General features: G+C 37.0%; 3 protein-coding genes across 8 annotated transcripts in view; 1 reads left to right on the top strand and 2 right to left on the bottom strand.

The window, feature by feature from the left end:
• capn5b (calpain 5b) overlaps positions 1 to 3,079 on the bottom strand; it is a 33,046-nt gene extending 29,967 nt beyond the window's left edge. For all 4 annotated transcript variants that reach the window (XM_039693720.2, XM_089124021.1, XM_039693721.2 and 1 more), the window contains exon 1: positions 2,472 to 3,079. The gene's annotated coding sequence lies outside the window, so the exon portion shown is untranslated. The remainder of the gene's footprint in view (positions 1 to 2,471) is intronic.
• Positions 3,080 to 3,225: 146 nt separating this feature from the next.
• cul5b (cullin 5b) lies at positions 3,226 to 13,284 on the bottom strand. Of its 3 annotated transcripts, none has more exons than XM_089124020.1 (19): positions 12,992 to 13,284; positions 11,975 to 12,084; positions 11,656 to 11,755; positions 11,393 to 11,569; positions 11,158 to 11,299; positions 10,924 to 11,069; positions 10,352 to 10,432; positions 10,068 to 10,206; positions 9,640 to 9,770; positions 8,966 to 9,073; positions 8,179 to 8,243; positions 7,922 to 8,054; positions 7,659 to 7,790; positions 7,450 to 7,573; positions 5,906 to 6,081; positions 4,909 to 5,070; positions 4,632 to 4,750; positions 4,265 to 4,388; positions 3,226 to 3,634 (listed from the first exon to the last, which is right to left on the bottom strand). In XM_089124020.1, the coding sequence occupies exons 1-19, from the start codon at positions 13,172 to 13,174 to the stop codon at positions 3,440 to 3,442; spliced, it is 2,547 nt and encodes an 848-aa protein (XP_088980146.1). In that variant the 5' UTR covers positions 13,175 to 13,284; the 3' UTR covers positions 3,226 to 3,439. The 3 variants fall into 3 exon arrangements, with proteins under 3 accessions (XP_088980146.1, XP_039549650.1, XP_039549651.1); XM_039693716.2 differs by lacking the exon at positions 12,992 to 13,284 and adding an exon at positions 12,755 to 12,907; XM_039693717.2 differs by lacking the exon at positions 12,992 to 13,284 and adding an exon at positions 12,755 to 12,907 and having other exon boundaries at positions 10,113 to 10,206.
• A 79-nt stretch (positions 13,285 to 13,363) lies between these two features.
• Positions 13,364 to 18,331, top strand: slc35f2 (solute carrier family 35 member F2). Its single transcript, XM_039693912.2, has 9 exons — positions 13,364 to 13,503; positions 14,836 to 14,968; positions 15,068 to 15,240; positions 15,699 to 15,826; positions 15,909 to 16,068; positions 16,247 to 16,403; positions 17,109 to 17,161; positions 17,257 to 17,411; positions 17,620 to 18,331. Exons 2-9 carry the CDS (start codon positions 14,853 to 14,855, stop codon positions 17,860 to 17,862), a joined length of 1,185 nt encoding a protein of 394 aa, XP_039549846.2. The 5' UTR covers positions 13,364 to 13,503; positions 14,836 to 14,852; the 3' UTR covers positions 17,863 to 18,331.
• The last annotated feature ends 927 nt before the right edge of the window (positions 18,332 to 19,258 follow it).

Genomic DNA, 19,258 nt, shown 5'->3' with positions numbered 1-19,258 from the left:
ACTGTGAAGCTGCTTTGATACAATCAGTATTGTAAAAAGCGCTATATAAACAAAAGTAACTTGACTTGACATTTGTCATTTGGAGAAAAAAAAAAAAAAAACAAGAGTAAGACCCAGAATATTGAGTTCCTGAAGAAAATGCACTGTATGAATCCCACGAGACAGCAGGGCTAACATGGTGCACTACCTACTAAAACTCCTACTGTGCAATAGAAGTGTAGGTGGTAAAAAGAGTGAGAGCGCAAGAGAGGAAGCTGCACTGGAATAGCTGGCAGAGAAACAGTGTGCACCAAAGAGCTTGATGAAAACCCCCTCCCCTCTCCGACAAATCATCATTTCAGGGTATCCCAGCTGCGTCACTGCATCCACCTCATGAATACATTTAGTATGTCATCTCATCTCACCAGCCATACAGTACACCTAGAATCACCCCAGTACTCCATGACTCCTTATGCCTAAAACATGCATTGCTGAGTCCATCACTATTGCAAAATATGCTCAATTCAAAATGTACTGCAGACAGTGTTGGATGTGTTACTTTTGAAATGCAATCTGGTTACTGAGGACAAATTGAATGCCTTTAGGTAATATAATCTCAACACTTCTGAATATTACTTCTTATTTATTTGGTGTCACAAACAACAATAATTGTGCAATGTTTTGACAAAAAGCACAGAGAAGCATCATCAACCTATTCTGGTAACACTTAAGGTTCATTAGTTAACTAACATGAACTAATAATGAACTGCACTTCAGCATTAATTCATCTTTGTTTATGTTAATTTCAGCATTTATTAATACATTATCAAAATCAAAAGTTGTATTTGTTAACGTTAGTTAATGCACTGCGAACTAACATGAACAAATGAACAACTGTATTTGTATTAACTAAAGATGAACAAATATATTAACAAATGTGTTGATCCTGGTTAGTTCATGTTAGTTATGTAAACAAATTAAACCTTATTGTAAAGTGTTACCCCTTTTTCATATTATTGCATGTTTCAATAAATAAATATTGTGCATTAAGTATACTAATTAACACTCTTTTCACTAAACAATGAACTAGTTTGAGCTCTGCTGGAAAATACAATTTGGTGGTTGTTATTAGATAGTGGTTGAAATTTGGAACACAGTTTAAAATGATCATCATTAGCTTGTAAATAAACCAGCTGCTTTTTAGTTATTACTGTACATGTATGGTGGTCAAGCTGGTTTATATTATATGGTGGCTGGCTAACCATCTAATGAACATACTTGACCAGCAATAGAACAGAACTAGTTAGAGCAGTAAATTATAGCCCAACTAAAGAAATAATCAATCTTAACATGGTAGCAGTATTTTGGAACATGGTAGTTGGTTTAGTCTAAGATTATCATTAGCTGGTAAACCAATTTGGACTAGCAACAAACATGAAGCTATCAGCTAGTCATTCCAATTTCAGTCATTTTCCAATCAGGCAAAAGGTTTTTATAACATGGTGACTGGTCAACCAGCTAATGACAATCAGCTAGAAGAGAACTAGTTAACTAGTCAGAGTAGTAAAGTCAAGTTTAAATGATTTGGGGCATTTAATTTGTCATTCCACTTTAAAGTGGGCGCAAGCTGTGACTGCTTAACCAACTGACCAATTAATAACTAACTAATAATCTTAGTTTAGCTAAAAACCAGGTCATGTCCATAAAATTTTACTTAATACTTTGAAGAAAACAAAATTGCTTCGCACACTAATATATGACTTCTCCTTGAAAGATATAAATAAATGAATAAGCAAACTAATTTATTACCATTACGTGTTTTTTAATCAATAATAGTAATCAAATTGCCTATATCTAATTCATAAAAAAATATATTAAAACAATGTAATGTAGGCCAATTATAATTACAAATACCTCATCTGATTAGGCCAAACAGATTACATTTTACCCAAATATTGACGGAACTGCACAATAAGGTTTTCAAACAAACACTAAGCATGTCATCAGATCATTTTGTTGCATTAACAGTTCCGCTAACGACTGATAGACTACACTCGGACAAACTTATCTTAATAAGAAACGCAAGGCGTGGGAACAACTAATTTACAACGTGCCACGGAAAGTGATTTCCTTTCCCGTTCAAGAACAATTGGGCTCTGCTTTACCCGAACGTACCGAACAGATGCATTAGGCTTCTAGTTCACACACTGGGCTTTAAAGACATGACAAATTGTGCCTGGAAAAGCCAAGAATCCCGATCAAATAAGAGCGCGATATTATTGTTATTTTTTTCGCCGCTGCACGCGTCCCGTCAGGTGGCACTAGCAAGATGTACCTCTCGCGCTCGGAATTAACATAAATCAGCGCGCTCATCTCGTTTGTACGGGTAATTACAGTCTCGCATTCTAAACCGTGTCAAATTCGATCGGATATCACACTCTGCTAGTCTAATAGATCGACACGGCCTCCTTGCTTGTGAAATAATCCAATACCTGAGCACAACTCCAGTCCCACGTTGGCGTCTCTCTCTCCGGTCCTCCCGGGATCCAGCGACGTTCTTGCGGTCCCGTGCAACCGAGGCTCTTCTCCGAGCTCCGGATCACTCTCAAGCGTGTCTGGGAGGGGCCTACGAGCGGAGGGGGGACTTTCTGAGCATGTGCGGGCGGCGGGGTAGACACCAATGTGTGCCCAGCAGACACACACACACACACACACACGCGCGCGCGCGCGATGAGGCATTATGTCATTTTTGTTGAAATAGTGCCTTTATTCAATAGCATTAGCGTGTAACTCAACATAATACTACTCTTGCAGTATTATAATCAGAAGTAGTCCATCAGTCCATCTCATCAGCACCATGGACAGCGGCAGCGTACATTTCTAACTTGCCACTAGGGAGACAAACTAAACAGAGACCGGCGTGAACTGATGGGTAAACCTACTGAGGAAAAGACGCCTGAGCCCTGCAATTCTCTGAAATAACATACAATATGAATCATGAGGATAATTTAATCACTAAAAAAAGGAATTGGCCTGAAATTTACATTTTCTTAACGCAATGAAAGGCACATTTTCTGAGATTGGATGTTCAGAGCAAGGATAAGCTAATGGTGAACCCAGAAAAAGTCTTTTTCAGAATGTAGTCATATTTTCACCTAGGGTGTTGGCGTCAAAGGTGACAAAACGCATTTAAAAGATGCATTTAAGTTGCCCAAGATCACAGACATGCACCTAACCCTGTACTCCTCTATTTCTTTCAAAGTTCATTTTTATTAATTTCATAGATTTGTGAAATAAGGCAGGGATATTTCAGCAATTTCTCAGCAAGATGTGTGTTGAGATCTAGTCAGTCATCCAGCAGGCCAGGCTGGGCAATGAGCTGAAATCAGATATGGAATTCCTCAAAGGAGTGCTAGTGTCTAAAAAAAAAAACGTCCCAGAGTTCACTGGGCGTGATAGGCTACGCCATGTAGATAAACGTGTTAATGTCCGTCTCGTCCCGTTTGATGTACTTCTGTTCTATCAGCCACTCGATCTGCTCTTTGATCATCTTTTTCTGGGGAAGAAACATGTTCTTTAGGATCTCCACCAGCTCCGTCTGAAGCTGGGCGTTGCTGATCCTCTTCCTCATCTTCATAATCTGAATGATAGCTTCCTATACAGAGTGAAGAAAAGGAGTTTGGTGACAAATGAGGTTTCCTTCAGTGTTAGCATGTCTGAGAAATGTCTAGAGTTTAATGTTTCTCATGCTATTATAGAAAAGTTGAAACTGCCTGCATATGAATATTTTTACAAAACGTAAAAAAATAAATGGGTAAGATGGACCACATGGTACAGTACCCAGAAAACAACCTTCAAAACCATTTGAAAAACATCTGAGGACGCACCTCATGAAATCACCATATAATTCCCATTATACCTGTATCACTGTTTGATTACTTCACTATTATTCTAAAATGTGGAAAAAAAATATAATAAAGAATCTAACACACACACGTGCACACGCACACACTGCTAATATAATATTATGGGGACCAAGGTGAATATTTGGTATAGACAGACAGACAGACAGACAGACAGACAGAGAGACAGACAGACAGACAGACAGACAGACAGACAGACAGACAGACAGACAGACAGACAGACAGACAGACAGACAGACAGATAGATAGATAGATAGATAGATAGATAGATAGATAGATAGATAGATAGATAGATAGATAGATAGATAGATAGATAGATAGATAGATAGGAGTATCAATGATAAGTTCAATAACTCCAATACCTGTGTGCGTAGTATCCTAAGTTGCACTATGCCCTCATTTTCTTCTTCGCGCATTCTCTCTGTGGTGAGTTGTAATCGACCAATCAAATTGATCTTCCCTCTTTTCTGGACCTTTGAGTTTTTTCTGTGCAGAAGAGATCATTTCATTGAAATGAGGTCTGTTAAAACATGCAATTAAGAAAAATATAGTAGTCCAACAATATTTGCATATTATGTACACACCATTAAATACCATTCAAAGGTTTGGGGGCACGCATGTGTTAAAAGGTTTTTAACATTTCTTTTTTCCAGCAAGGGTGTTTTAAATTGATCAAAAATGACAAATAAATACCTTTTTTTCTCTACAAACAGTGATGAGTGTCCTTACATTAAAGAAAACTCTTGATTGATGTAAAATACAGAGCCGTCAGCAAAGTCTTTAGGAGAGCCCACCACAGGTTCATATGACAGCACCTGACGCTTTAGTTTGGGGAAAGCTACAAGAGACTACACATTTAAAAACAACAAACAACCAAAAAATGGTTAGACAGTATTAAGCAATGTCATATCAGATCCCTTCATTTTCATTCCACAAGATCAGACCATGTTCATCCTATTGCTAACAGTGAATTATTTTAATGTCATCAAAATAAAGACTCTGTTACCCAGAGGGTCCGGCGTAGCTCAGCGTCTGGAAGTTCTGTGGCTAATTTCAAATTCTCAAAGCTGATCCTCTCTCTTGGCCTTTGGTTCCAGGCAAACAGCACAGCTAACTGGAATGTTGTAACTTCTAAATCATACTGCCCAACTTCATTCTTGAATGTGATCTAGGGATAGAAGAGATGAGACCAATCTTGACCTGTTCCCTTGACATGAAGGTGCCCTATACAATGTCAAATTTGAGACAGATTATCCAAATCCAGTGTAGCAAGACTAAATTTCAAAGACTAAATTAAAGTTTCCACATTAGTACAACTTCTGAGCATCAAAGTTCAGCATTTTTTTCAGGGCTGTAACCACAAGTCCGACTCAATGATTAGAAATGGTCAAATTGTTCATCCCCAGTATTTGACATTCTTGAAGCTGTTCTGCTGTACTCCTTTACGCACTGCTCTGTTTGTTGTTAGGATGACGAAATGTTTTAAAAGTTAGCCTACATTTGTAGCCTCATCACTCATCAATGTCAAAATGATTGGAACGGCCAATCTAATCAAAGAAGGCGGGCCTTACTGTTCACAGATGACTGGTGTGAATTCCACCACAATGGTTTAGTTTTAACGGTTAAAATGAGTATGGTGAGATGCTAGTAGTTTAACATTCAATATCTGACAAATGTGTTACAGAAATGTCCAAGGATTGAAACTACTCAACTTTTTCATGAAATTTCACTGTTTCGAATGATTCATGTAAATCATCACTAAACATGACGAGACAAGAAATATTGTGACGTAGACATACGATGAAGAGTGAATGTGTGCATTTTTATAAAATAAAATATAATTTCCAAATAGTTTAATTTGATAACCTCACAACTACAATTGGACCTAGAACTTTTTTGCCTTAATAGTCTTCATTGAAAACTTCTGGTTTTGTCTCTCCCTTATTTCACAGGAAGTAGAGTATGCCATTATACAAAGGGCTTAAGCTGAAGCTGCCACTCACAATGCCATTGGACATCAAATGGTGCCAGTGTAATTTTCTGCCACTGTGATTTTTCTTGTAAAACTCCTCGACTTCAGGAATGAGATCTTCTAGTTCGGTGGGCAACGATACGAACACTTTCTCTGAACTCCGAGACCATGCTCCCGCATTCAAGATCTTTATATTGACAGAGTCGGCTATAGTGTAAAGACATAATTCAAAATTAGTTTGAATGTACAACAAAACAGTTCAGAATAGAGGCTTACACTCCCAACCAATGCAACAGAGTGCGGCGCGGGGCGAGATTTGATGGGTGAATGTGGGTGCGAGCGGTTAGATACTCGTGTGTGGGCAAGGCTTAGTCTTCCCCTGTTTGCTGCTACTTCTGATCACTTGTAGAGGGAAAAGCCGGTCATAACTGCATGGTTTAGTTTTCTCTGTAGTAATAGCATATTGGTGAAACAGATTTGGCAAGCGATCAAGTGCATATCTGTGTTTGTGCTCTGGAAAGCATCAAAGGTTTCTATTTTCAACACATTTCTGCAGCGTTAAGTAAATCTCCAACATATCTGTTGATTTCTTGAACGCAATGGCCAATCAGAGGTGTTTAAAGGGTAACTAAACCCCTGGTCAGAGCTTGACTCCACCCACTGGCAATATTTGAAAATGCTGAAAAAGTGGGCAGACCCCAGCGGAGATAGAGGGGACGAAATAGATGCTAAAACACTCTATCCTGATCGTTTTCAATACTCACAATTCCAATTCCTGACTCCCTACAGTGGTTTTGACGAGGGCGTAGCTCGCGTGGTGAGCTGAAACCTGCGTACGTCACAAAGTGCGGAACATTCAATAGGAAAATTCAACTGCAGTAGCCACCGTTCAACCTGAAGAGGGCAGCACTAAGACGTTTTTACACCATAGTAGAAATAGAACACTTTATAAACAAATGTCAAAAAAGTTAATCGAATCAGTGACTGGTATTAATAAAGATCCATTCTTACAGATCATTAACTAAAAAAAGTTGGTTAAGTGTTTAGTTACACTTTCTTACCACTCAAAACGACTGGGTATTTGTGTATTTGTATTTGTACCTCGCAAACAAAGTGTAGACATTATGAGATTAATTTGTGCAGTCAGCTTAATTGAATATAACGTAACTTTGTGAGATTGTGATGAACTAAAATGAGTTGTAAAACTAACAGCTTTTTAGTGATTATGAAGGGAGCGCTCTTTGTGCGCTTTCTGCAATGCTAATCACACATGTATTAGACTGTACTGTACTTGCTTTTCTGTTAAAATTAACAGGGCTTTGTAAATGTAGATGCTTTAAAAACAAATAATATATCTGGAGTGTTTATGCTGAGATGTGTAGGTTGTTGCTAGGTGGCCAAACTTGAAATTATTTCATGGATGTACTGAAAAAATCTGTTTAATTTTACCTGAAGACTTTTGTGGGCGGTAGTGGGACAAAACATGAATGTTGCGGGTAGGAGTGGGAGAAGGTAACAATTTTGCAGGAGCGGAGACCTCTAATTCAGAAGCAACATAAGACACTCATATCTGACCTGGCAATGCAAGTTTGTTGTGTTTATGCATTTCTTTGAAGGATTGATTTAAGTCTTCTGATACTTTGATGTCCTGGAACATTCTGGCGAGCTTGTTCACGTAATCTGCTGGCATACCAACCTCCTGTACAGACACAAAAGTCACTCGACAGAGATTCACTAAAACGTCTTTCATCGATAATTACAATCTCGTTCTCAGTTCCACTTACCCTGAGCCACTCCACCATGTTCTCTTCAATCTCACTGTCTGCAGAAATGTCAAGAATGAGCCTGCGAGTCAAGTGCGCTTTGTGGTACCTCATGAAGACATCTTTGTTCTGAACATACTTTAGAACCAAGAGCTGTAATCAGTAGATAGATCAAAATAAATAATTAACGCATTGCATCTAATATAGCAGTTGTGAACAGAGACGAGCAAAAAAACACTGCCACAATAAATTACAAATATTTAATGGACACTCTACCCACTCACCACTTCCTTCAGCTTGGCCTCTATTTCCTCTGATGTGAGTTTCTTACTCAGTGGAGTCTTTCTAAGGAGCATATCACAGTAGTTGGCCAGCAGTTCTGGACATTTGGACTCTGGTTGTGTTTTTAGACCCCCACTGCACATAAAGGACAAATAATTCAAAGCAAAACCACAGTGATTTAAATATATCCCAGATCTACAGATAAAAAAAGCAATTTTTCAAAAGATACACAGTGTATGTATATATTGAGTTGTCTTACCCTTTTTGTTTTAGAGGGAGCTCTAGTTTAAATATTGTTGCATCATTCACTACTGCTTTGTATGCCTGCGTAAACATGCAAGTATAATATGGTAATAAATAATAATGAAAAAAGGAAATCACCTCCTCTCCTCTTCACTTTTCAACATGTAAAAAAAAAATACACTATTTGGGGTGAGTAAGATTTTTTGGTCACACTTTAGGGTCCAATTCTCACTATTAACTAACTATTAACTATGACTTTTAGTACTCCAAATTACTGCGTATTAATATTAAAGTAGTTGTTAGTAAGTATTGGGTAGGATTAAGGGACGTAGAATATGGTCTTGCAGGATAAGCAGATTTGTATTTTTTTTAATTTTCAGCATTATTAATTCAGGCTTCAGTGTCATAATATGATCCTTCATAAATTATTATAATATGCTGATTTGGTGCTCAAGAAATATTTCTTATTACTATCAATGATGAAAAGAGTTGAGCTGCCAAATATTTTAGGGTAAACCTTGATACACTTTTTGTTCAGGATTCTTTGATAAATGAAAAGAAAAACAAGAAAAATACTTATTTAAAATAGAAATTTAAAAATGCATCCTTGGTGAATAATAAAATACTTTAAAAAAAAAAAAATCTCACTGACCCCACCTTTAGTAATGTATTTTTTATACCTATAGATTACATGAATATATATATATATATATTATTATTTTGTCTAATAAAAATAACATTAATAAATATCATTTTTCAGTGAAGTCTTTAACAGTGAATGGTTTGGATTTATTGAGACTTACTTTATCCCTGGCTGTTAGGAAACGTGGGTCATCTTGGAATGCATCCTTAACTAATTTACTAAAGCGGTTAAACAATGTTAGGAGTTGCTCGACATATTTTTCAGAGTCCTGCAAAAATAAAACATCAATAAGTCATAAAGAGCAATAATTAAGAATTTTGAGAAACAGTTTGGAATCATATTATGGATTTTAGGGATGTGTGCCACGATTAATTTCCATAATGTTTAAACTGAAATTTTATGACCAACCAGTCGAAGAAACCCCCAGATCACAGTCAAAAACAGTTTGTATCAGCGATCCATTTAAAAAAAGCCTACTTAATCTATAAATCAAACAGTCAAATCTCATTCTGAATTCACAGAAAAATAGATCATATACATACGTTGTGCTTGCCTTGCATTATTATAATTCTACATTGAGTAGTTCACCCAAAATGTTTATATCAAAATTTGCTGTTATACAACCGGAAGCTCACACTCCAGAACTAGTATTTCCAATGTCCACTAGCAGCAGCGATTTCGTTCAGTAGACTAGTCCCACACATCCCCAAAGCATATGCGCAAAAATAAATCATACAAATTTACAAACAAGGATTAATAAAAATGAATGAATTCCTATTCCTAGATCATTCAGTGATTGCCTTACAGGAACTGGACTCTACTGTCTCTACTCACTGAGGTAATGGTCTCCGCTGTGGCCACCATATCAGCCAGACCTGCATTCAAGATATGATCCTCCAGGTCTTTCAGCATAGGCTCAATCCCATTGGGCACTTTGTCCATCAGCGAAAACATAAGGTGCAGCTCTGTGGAAACACACCAACAGCAGAACAAACACACTTCAATTACATTAAAACATATTAACACAGTAAAAAAAAACATGAAGTTCCTGTCTATGGAGCTCTAAAGCCAAAATGCACATGAGTTAAACCAAGTGTTCCTCATGCAATCTACACAAATGTGGGATTTCCTTCAGTTGTATGCTGTTGTGTTTGTTTACAGTGTAAATGGGTTGGTGAACTTTAGCACACAAACACACAGATGGTGAGATGGATGGGGAGGTGTTGGCAAGATATAGATGGGAACGGGGTCCCATTGCCAACCTGAACTTGCTGAGCCTTTGGTGCCAGAGCTCCTGCCGTACTCACTCTCTGTCTCGTTTCGCTTGATCATTCCCGGACATTCGGCCAGGATTGTCTCTTTGAACGACGTCACCAGCGCATTCACACAACACTCCATTAGCTGAATGAACGCAAAAGGCACAAACTGAGCACCCGATGTTAGTATGCGAAAAAGACAAGTGCGCACTACACGCTGAGCATTATTTAATAATGCGGCACACCACGGGGTCTTGTTTTGGAGCATTTTTGGAGCACGCAACACTCACTGCCTGGACGGAGTTACATTCACGTCTGGTTTCCAGATATCGAAGTGCACGCTTCTCCTCTTCTCTTAACTTGCCGTCTGCCTGTCAATCAAAAGCGTAACTTGGGATAAACAACTCTCAGATATTGTGACACATCATTATCATAATTCAGAAATGTGCTGTGATTTACCGTTCATACACATAAATGCTTGTTAAACAAACCACCAGAGTAGAAAGCTGTAGTGTCAACTAGAGTTGCTGGAACTTAAAATATCGATATTCGATACAATTTTTGATAATACAGGAAAAAACTGCAACAACATTAAGGGTATAAAACTTGAACAGGTAAGAAAAATATTTTGACTATGGTCAAAAGTACATTATCAACTGAAACTCAAAATCAAAATATCCAGTTGCTCTGAAGGTGATTATATAATAATAATCTCAGGTAGTGAGAACACACCCTGAAAATGGCACAACTGACTATATAAATGAATAAAACCATTTCAAATATTCAGAATCGATATGTTATTTTTGACAACACTAGTGTCATTCAGATTTTTCAAGTTTAGAGCAGTTTAAAATACACTCACATATTTCATATAGTTCTGAACGCCGTTCTGTTGCAGATAGGAGGGTGCTTGTGTCTTGTAGAACCTCTCTGTGGAATCCAGATATGCCTTCTCAAAATTCTCTCTATAGATCTGGAGCTTGTCATCAGTGTTGGAACACAAATTCACTGTGAGACAGAGCAAAAGACAAGAGTGTCCATTAGAAGAGGTCCATCTAGACAGAACCTGAGTGGCTTAGCATTATGATAGCTTTACCATATGACTCGCGCACTCCGATGACAAGCTGCGAGTCGAACGCTTCTCCTAATCTCTCAGCATGGACCAGTTTCATGGCACTGTCCTGGAGCCGGTTCTTTATATTACAGAATATAGACTCGTTCCATGTGTCTAGCATAAGCTTTAGCAAGAAAATGTTAATGTTGAGCATGTATTGTTACAATAATAACAACTGCATTTAAGTGATAATATAGATTGATAATATAGAAACCACCTTTCTAACAATACTGTCTTCGACACTGGACTTCTTATTGCTCCCCTGGTTACCCAGCAGGGTGATCTCTAGCTTGCAGAAGGGTTTAGGTAGAATATCACACTGTGTAAAGAACTTCCTCCACTCCACAATGTAGGCTTTAAGCAAAGCTGTGTCATCCTGGTGACTGAGTACTCGCTGAAGTAGATCAGAAAGAGACTCAGCATGCAATGATTACAGTCTTCACTTTATTATAGTAGGTGCAAAAGTGGTACAGTACGTACTGCCTGTGCTTGCTTGATGAAATCTAGGATGTCTTCTTTCAGTGCCTGGTGAATTTTTGCCGGGCCTTTGTCGTCCCATAAACACACTGCATGGACGTCTCTGCAAACCAAAAACAGTATCAAGAGATGATCTAAGATCAGATTCTACTCATTGTGCAACAATTTAACCTACTGTATGTTGTTAGTGCTAGTTGATATTATTAAGGTGAAAATCAGACCCAAACAGCACCATTAGTTAAATAAATAAAAGTCTGGATGTACAGTACACTGACTTGATATTTCAGTCAGTACAGACTATGTCACATCGAAGACAACTTACGAGAACAAATCGAACCACTGCTGCTTAGTAACTGACTCCTGACGTAGTAACTTCAAAACAATGGGCCGCATCAAATCCCATTTGTCTTCAAACTGCAGGGAGCCTTTATTCTAAGAAAGGAGATAAACAGTTCTTCAAAAATATGTTAGGAGTTTTATGCATTTAAAAAAAACATAACATTTAATTAAGTTTACATTATAGCAAAATTGTATAACACTAACAGAAGTACAGTGCAATATAATATCCGTAGATAGATTATTACAGCTTTATCATGCACTATAATAAATGTTGATGGATTATTACAGCTTTATCATTAGAGACCAGAGGCACCAGGTGAGCTTCAAGCTTGACATAAACCAAATATGCACAGGCTGAATTATATAAGTAATTTAAATGATTAACTTTTGGTTTGTAATTTTAATCAAGAATATATATATATATATATATATATATATATATATATATATATATATATATATATATATATCATTCTCGTGATCCACACAATGCAGTCCCATGATAGCAGGTAGTTTTATTTATTACTGTAAACTGTGCAGTGAAGAGAGACATAGTTGAATAGAGCTCTGAAACCCTAAACATTATATTAGCTCAAAACCTCACTAGCTGCAATGAACAACTCGAACAATGTAGTTTGAAATGAACGCGTCATGTTTAGCGATCTAATTAGAAGCGCACAGTCACCGGCTCATAGGATCACTGTCATAACACTCTGGGAGACGCAAACGATGCAAAATAATCTCACATTGTGGGACCTCCTACCTTCAATAAATTAGACGTCGCCATGTTTCTTCAACTTGAACCTCGTGTAATCTCGCGATGTTTGAGAAGGTTTGGTTGCTAGGGAGAATTGCGACAGACTGCATCAGCAGCACTGTCTGCAGTGTTGTTTATTATGTGTGTGCGTGTGTGACTTGATTGTTTTTTGTTATAGGATTACGCGATTGTTTTTATCATCATGCCAGTGAGAAAAATATGTAATAAACAAGGAATATTGACACGCAATCTAACGTTAGCAGGGTCAAACGAATTGCCCTGTCCTTGGTGATAATCTGGACTGGAGTCGGCATGCCTGATTGAAGGACAAGATGAGTTCTTCTTTCCCATAACAATCTGAAGGCCGACCAGCTGCTGCAGTTTGTAGTTGCAGATATAGACTCGTTTTGAAATCACAATTCTCATTAATCATTGATAGAAATAAATGTAACGGCTCACTTAAACACGGCGTTTCCAAACTATTAATCTTTCAAATAACTTAAGTACATTTCTGATCGATTTGATACCCGTTAAGCGTTCATTCGTGTTCATTCATTGCACACAACTTCCGTGTGTGCTGCCATTGGTCACAATTTAATAAAGAGGACGTACAATCAGCTCCAATTGGCTGTTTGGGAAATGGGCGGGGCCTTAAGTTGCGCATTTATGGTTTCTCGCTTTCATGGAATGATGATTCTGTGGTTGTATTTTATCTGATTCGTAAACTACGGACATGATGGATCAGTTATATTCAGGTACTTAACAGACCCTTGGTTATATTCTTTTACTTGTAAACACGTGCCGTTGTGTTTTGTAGCGTAGCATGTTTTTGTAGCGTAGTTTGCTTTGAGCTATCGAGCTACAAAGCTTCTAGAAATACTAAAACGCAAACGAATTTATTTTTTTAATGAATGAGTTCACCCTATTTTGATATCGGTGGTCAAAAATAGTTTAGGCTATTCAAAATTTGTCTAAAGTGCCTGACAGGTCGCCACGTGCTCTGAGGAGAGCCGCATTACAACCATCACAGCTTCAGACGTTCCACATGTGTGTCCAAAGCGCTAGTCTATAAACAACATAGCAATTCATTAAAATTTTAACCCATTTTATTATTATTTTTTCGGCTTATGCCAATGTTTTTATAAGGTCTTTATGTAGAACTAATTAAAAGTAAATTGTAATTGCTATGTTCATCTTTAGTATTTTCAATTTTATATATATATATATATATATATATATATATATATATATATATTGTTAAGAGGCTGTTGTATATCTTGATCTAGTGTAGGTTTTATAGTACATTGTACACTTTCATTTAATTACTATACTTAAAGTTGGTAAGTATTAAAAAGGCTAATTACCTTTTAATTTTGGGTTTATCACCTGTAAGTTAAACAAGGAAAGCTTATTTTTATTAAAGAGGCCTACTTGAGGTAAGCATTATTGGGTATACATTCCTGAAGAGATTAAGATTATTTCCTCAACTAATAAGTAGATGTTACCCAACATCATGTGACTTGCATTAAAGGATTAGTTCACCTCAAAATTAATAATTCCTGATAATTTTCTCACCCCAATGCCATCCAAGATGTTCATGTCTGTCTTTCTTCAGTGGAAAAGACATTTCAGGATTTTTCGCCAAACAATGAACTTCAACAGTAACCACATTTTTGAGGTCCAAGTCAATGCAGTTTCAAAGGGCTTTGAGGAGCTTCAAAGGGCTCTGCACGATCCCAGCTGAGGAATACGTATTATCTAGTGAAACGATCGGTCTTTTTCTAAAAAAGAAAATAAATGTATGTACTTCAACCACAGTTCTTAGTCTTGTGCCGGTCTGTGACGCGCTAGGCATTACGTAGTCACGCTGGACGTAGGCTGAAGTACCGCCCCATTGTTTACAAGCATGGAGAAGGAGGTTCAAATTTTGTTGAATGACATTATGTCTTTGTGTCAGTTTATTGTTTAAACTGGTCTTTTTGTGTGCGTATCCTGGATTCTTAAAACAATGGGGTGGTACTTTTGCCTACGTCCAGCGTGACCTTTCCAACATGATATTCTTCATACACTTTCTCTGAATTTTCTAGGTCTCTATATGTAAAATATGGATCGTGAGGCAGGAGAGGACTCGTTTACGTATGGAAGCGTGGGAACTCTCAGCCGCTGGAGGAAATTCCTTTGTGGTCCTCGGAATCTCACGCTCAAAGTTGTTTTTACATGGTATGATTTCTATTTTATGGTTTGAAAATGTTTTTAAGTGTCAGTTATCTGCATATTCATGGCAATTCTTTCATAGTAACTTGAGAATTGTGTTTACAGGCAGCTCTTCAAAACTATTGTAATGGGTCAGGCCCTGTCCATGCTGATATGTGGGACGGCAGTTACATGTCAGTATCTGGCAGATGATGGGGTAGAGACGCCAATGCTGCAAAGCTTTCTCAATTACACCTTGCTGCTGCTCACCTATACTTTAGCCTTAGCCTTCAGGAGAGGTACGCTGCAGCACACCTTCCCTGCATGGAATCACTCACTCACTGATTTTATCAGATGTTTAGAAGGGCAGAATAATGTTGCCATGACCATACTTATCATAGCATTGCTCCAGATATTAAATAAAACTTATTTAAGGATTCATACCTGTATGGCCAATCGTGTGGATTAATGCTGCCTTCACATGATGCTATCAAAATTATCATAAATACAAGTTTCCTAGTTAAAAATTGGACATGAACACCATCTCAAGTCCTATTTACCACTGGGAAGCTTGGGGATAATTTTTATACAGAAGTTTCCGAGTGGGGCGGGCCATAAACTTTAAACATGGTGGAGAGAGAACAATCGCTAAATTAAATTGAGTGTTGTCAACATCCAAAGTTAAAATGTACTAATAAAACCTCATGTAGTTTTGTTCACAACTTGGATTAATACTTTTTTTGCTCCCATAATTTAGGTGAAAGTAATATTGTTCAAATTTTAAAAACAAAGTGGTGGAAGTATTTTCTGATGGCTTTTACGGATGTGCAAGCCAACTACACTGTTGTAAAGGCATACCAGTTCACTACGCTTACAAGTATACAGGTAAGAATACATTCTTCGTACACACGCACACACTTTGGAGTGTTCGTGTTAAATATAATACAATACCTGTTCTGTGTTGCAGCTGCTGGACTGTTTTGTTATCCCGGTTCTGATGGTGCTCTCGTGGATCTTCTTGAAGACTCGCTACAGACCATTGCATTTTGTAGCTGTGGCCGTGTGCTTGTTTGGGGTCGGGGCGATGGTGGGAGCAGATCTGCTGGCGGGGAGAGACCAAGGCTCAAGTAAGTACTGTACTTTATACTATAATGAGGACATTTCATATCTGTTATTAAGATAAGATTATATGAAATAAGGACAACTGAGTTTAGAAGATGCATGAATAATTTATCAGACTGTAGTTTGTCTGTAGCTTGAAATCGTGCACCAAAATAGTTGATCTGTGTCTCTCTTTCACTGCAGGTAGTCATGTGTTGTTGGGGGATGGACTTGTGTTGATCAGTGCTGCTCTGTATGCAGTGTCTAACGTCTGTCAGGAATACACAGTGAAAAACCTGAGCAGGGTGGAGTTCTTGGGCATGATGGGGCTCTTTGGGACCCTCATCAGCGGTGTGCAAATGTAAGTTTTGTTCTTCACCTCATTTTTAAAGTGAATGTCCGCATCATGCTCGCTTTTGAAAAAGAGAAGCGATATGTACACTACCGTGCTAAAGTTTGGGGGTCGGTATGATTGACAGAAGGACATTTTTATAATGTTGTAAAAGATTTATATCTCAAATTTTAATTTAATCATTAAGTTGAGCATTCAAGGTCAAATTTACATGCACACTAAGTAAAAAAAAATAATAATGTACATCACCTCATCTCACTGAAAGACTTCTTTCTGAGAGCCTACTCTGCTTTGATTGGTCTGATGGCCTAGTCTGTTGTGATTGGTCTACTGCTTACAGCAAGTGTCTGAAACAAAACGCCTGTTGCCATATTTGAATTTCAGCTCTGGAGGCTTTGATATAGCATGATATGAACGATGGCGTTGTTTTCCGGTAACAATTCCAGTGCTAGTCCTCATCATTGGATATACAGCAACAGCACTGAAAATGTTTTTTTCTCACATGTCTAGAACTCAAACCAAACTCTTCCAGGCAAAGATGTTATTTGCACGCAGCTGATGAAGACCAAATGTTACATTTTAGAGTATATTAGTGTTATTTTAAATTATTTTTCTTAAAAACATTAAAAATCTTACTGACTCCAAACTTTTGAACAATACTGTAAATCTTTAGCCCTAGTTCTTTTTAGGTGAACTGTGCTTTTTGTTTTAAAGGGCTATACTTGAATCCAAAGCTATACCTGTCACCAGCTGGAACTGGAGAATAAGTGCGTAACTAAGTGTAAAATCGTACCTTTTTTTTAATTGTCATTGACTTGAAGATAATATTGTCATTAGATAACTGAATATTTGTGTTTTGTAGGCCTGCTCTTTGTTGCGTATACTCTGTGCATGTATGGGCTGTACAGTTTCATGCCTGTCGTAGTGAAGATGACCAGCGCCACTGCTGTAAACCTCTCGCTGCTGACTGCTGACCTCTTCAGCCTCTTCTGTGGTATTTTCCTTTTTCACTACAAGGTGAGTAGAAAGAACACATTTTCAGAAAATGTTCAATAAAAGAGCCAAAAAGATTAAAATATTTTCCAATATCTTCGTCTCAGTCCTCATGCTGAAATGATAATTGGCCATGGGTGCTGTGTTTGCACCAATTCTCGATATTTCTGTTTATACAGTTTTAGCTTCTAGAGTTTGCTTGATCACTTGCATATTTTTTTCTTCTTCACAGTTCACAGGTCTGTATATCGTGTCTTTTGTGGTGATCACACTTGGTTTTACCATGTTCAACGTCGTACCGACCTACACTCGCGGTCAGTCGTTTTCCACTAATGATGAGGTGTATCACCTTGCTTCATCTGCTGATGTCCAACAAGAGGGAGCCGTAGATCAGCTGCAGAAGGAAGGGCATGATCTGGATAGAACAGGGACCAATCACAAAGCACATTGCAATGGGCACTATTCCCTGACATAAAGCTCTACAATGTACAGTAATGGATAGAGTTTATATTTTTTGCCAAAGGCAGTGTTTAATTAGTTTTTTATGGATTTTAAGTCCACTAAGGTGTGCCTTCAGACTGTATTTTTATACACCCCAATTTGCATGTTATTTAAATCTTCTGAGATTGAAGTTCAGATGGTACATTCAAACAAGAAAAAAATATTTCAGAAAGTAATGCACTATGATTTGAACAGTACTAACTTCTAGTATTATTACTTGTATTAACATTCTTTATCTTTGTATTTTTGATTTAATACTTTTTTTTTCTTGCATTAGAAAATTATGAAAAGCTATGAAACTGTATTGAAAAATAACTTTTTTATATTCAACTTGTTAGATTTATTATTAGTATTGCACGTGCTTATGTATGTTTATATTTTATGTATCATATGCATATTTGGAGTTATTATTTATGACGATTAAAGTGGTTTGATGTTTCATAGTTAATCAGTAATATAGTGGTGTTTGTCAAATATGCGAAGTTGGCTTTACATTACAACGTTTTTGGACTCCTGGATGATTCCCCAGACTTCTCAGCCAACCCAGGGACTGCCTTTGAATGTTAGTAATATTTATAAAATTATATGAATATGCAGTAAAAAAAAAAAAAAAGGTTAACACTTTACAATAAGGTCTTATTAGTTATTGTTAGTCAATGCATTAACATTAATTAGCATTTTGTTACAGTAGGCTATTTATCTTTGCTAATGTTAGTAAATAAAAAAAAATAACCGTTCATTGTTGGTTTTTGTTAGCTCAGGTCCATTCAATAAAGAACAGATTTTTTTTTTTTTTGTAAGTAAATGCTAAAATTAAATTAATGAAATGCTTTATAGATTTATTTTTCATTTTTAGTTCAAGTTTTACAAAAAAAACAACAAAAAAAACTATACCAAGTTTTATTGGTGGTCCTGCTTTAACAGTGGTTCTTAACTTTTTTTTTTTTGGTCTGAATATTTAAAGGCCCCCCATATGAAAGCAGACGGCTATATTGTTGGTAGTTAATGGTATTTTTTCTACTGGAATTATGAAAAAGCTGCTTGTTTATAATATTTTTAATTAACAGAAACAGGGTATCCTACATTAAATGAATTTCCCAGATAGCACAAGTCTATTTGATGTGATTTTTACATCTGAAAGATGTATTTTTAAGAGTGTTTGCTCATCTGCAATACGTCACATGTTCAATATTAATAATAAATCTAATAAGTTGAATATGTTTCCTGTCAGATGTCAAATAGACTTTTAGAAAATTCCTTTAAGATGTAATGATTTAGAATGCATGTTAAACTGACATCTTAAACATCTGACAGGAAACGTACAAATATACGTATTGCAGATGAGAAAACACTTAAAAATACGTCTTCCA

Source organism: Pimephales promelas, chromosome 19 (genome assembly GCF_988280905.1).
Source record: "Pimephales promelas chromosome 19, fPimPro1.hap1.1, whole genome shotgun sequence".
In the NCBI taxonomy this organism is placed as follows: domain Eukaryota; kingdom Metazoa; phylum Chordata; class Actinopteri; order Cypriniformes; family Leuciscidae; genus Pimephales; species Pimephales promelas.
Note: the sequence above shows the minus strand (reverse complement) of the source record. Positions and strands in the feature narration are given on the sequence as shown.

Coding starts and splice junctions, on each gene's coding strand:
- cul5b (XM_089124020.1), bottom strand. CDS start 13,174: ATGAGAATTGTGATTTCAAAACGAGTCTATATCTGCAACTACAAACTG. Junction 12,085..12,991: donor CTGCTAACGTTAGATTGCGT/GTCAATATTCCT, acceptor CTCCTTTCTTAG/AATAAAGGCTCCCTGCAGTT. Junction 6,082..7,449: donor CAACAAACTTGCATTGCCAG/GTCAGATATGAG, acceptor TTTACACTATAG/CCGACTCTGTCAATATAAAG.
- slc35f2 (XM_039693912.2), top strand. CDS start 14,853: ATGGATCGTGAGGCAGGAGAGGACTCGTTTACGTATGGAAGCGTGGGA. Junction 16,069..16,246: donor GGGGAGAGACCAAGGCTCAA/GTAAGTACTGTA, acceptor CTTTCACTGCAG/GTAGTCATGTGTTGTTGGGG. Junction 17,412..17,619: donor TTTTCCTTTTTCACTACAAG/GTGAGTAGAAAG, acceptor TCTTCTTCACAG/TTCACAGGTCTGTATATCGT.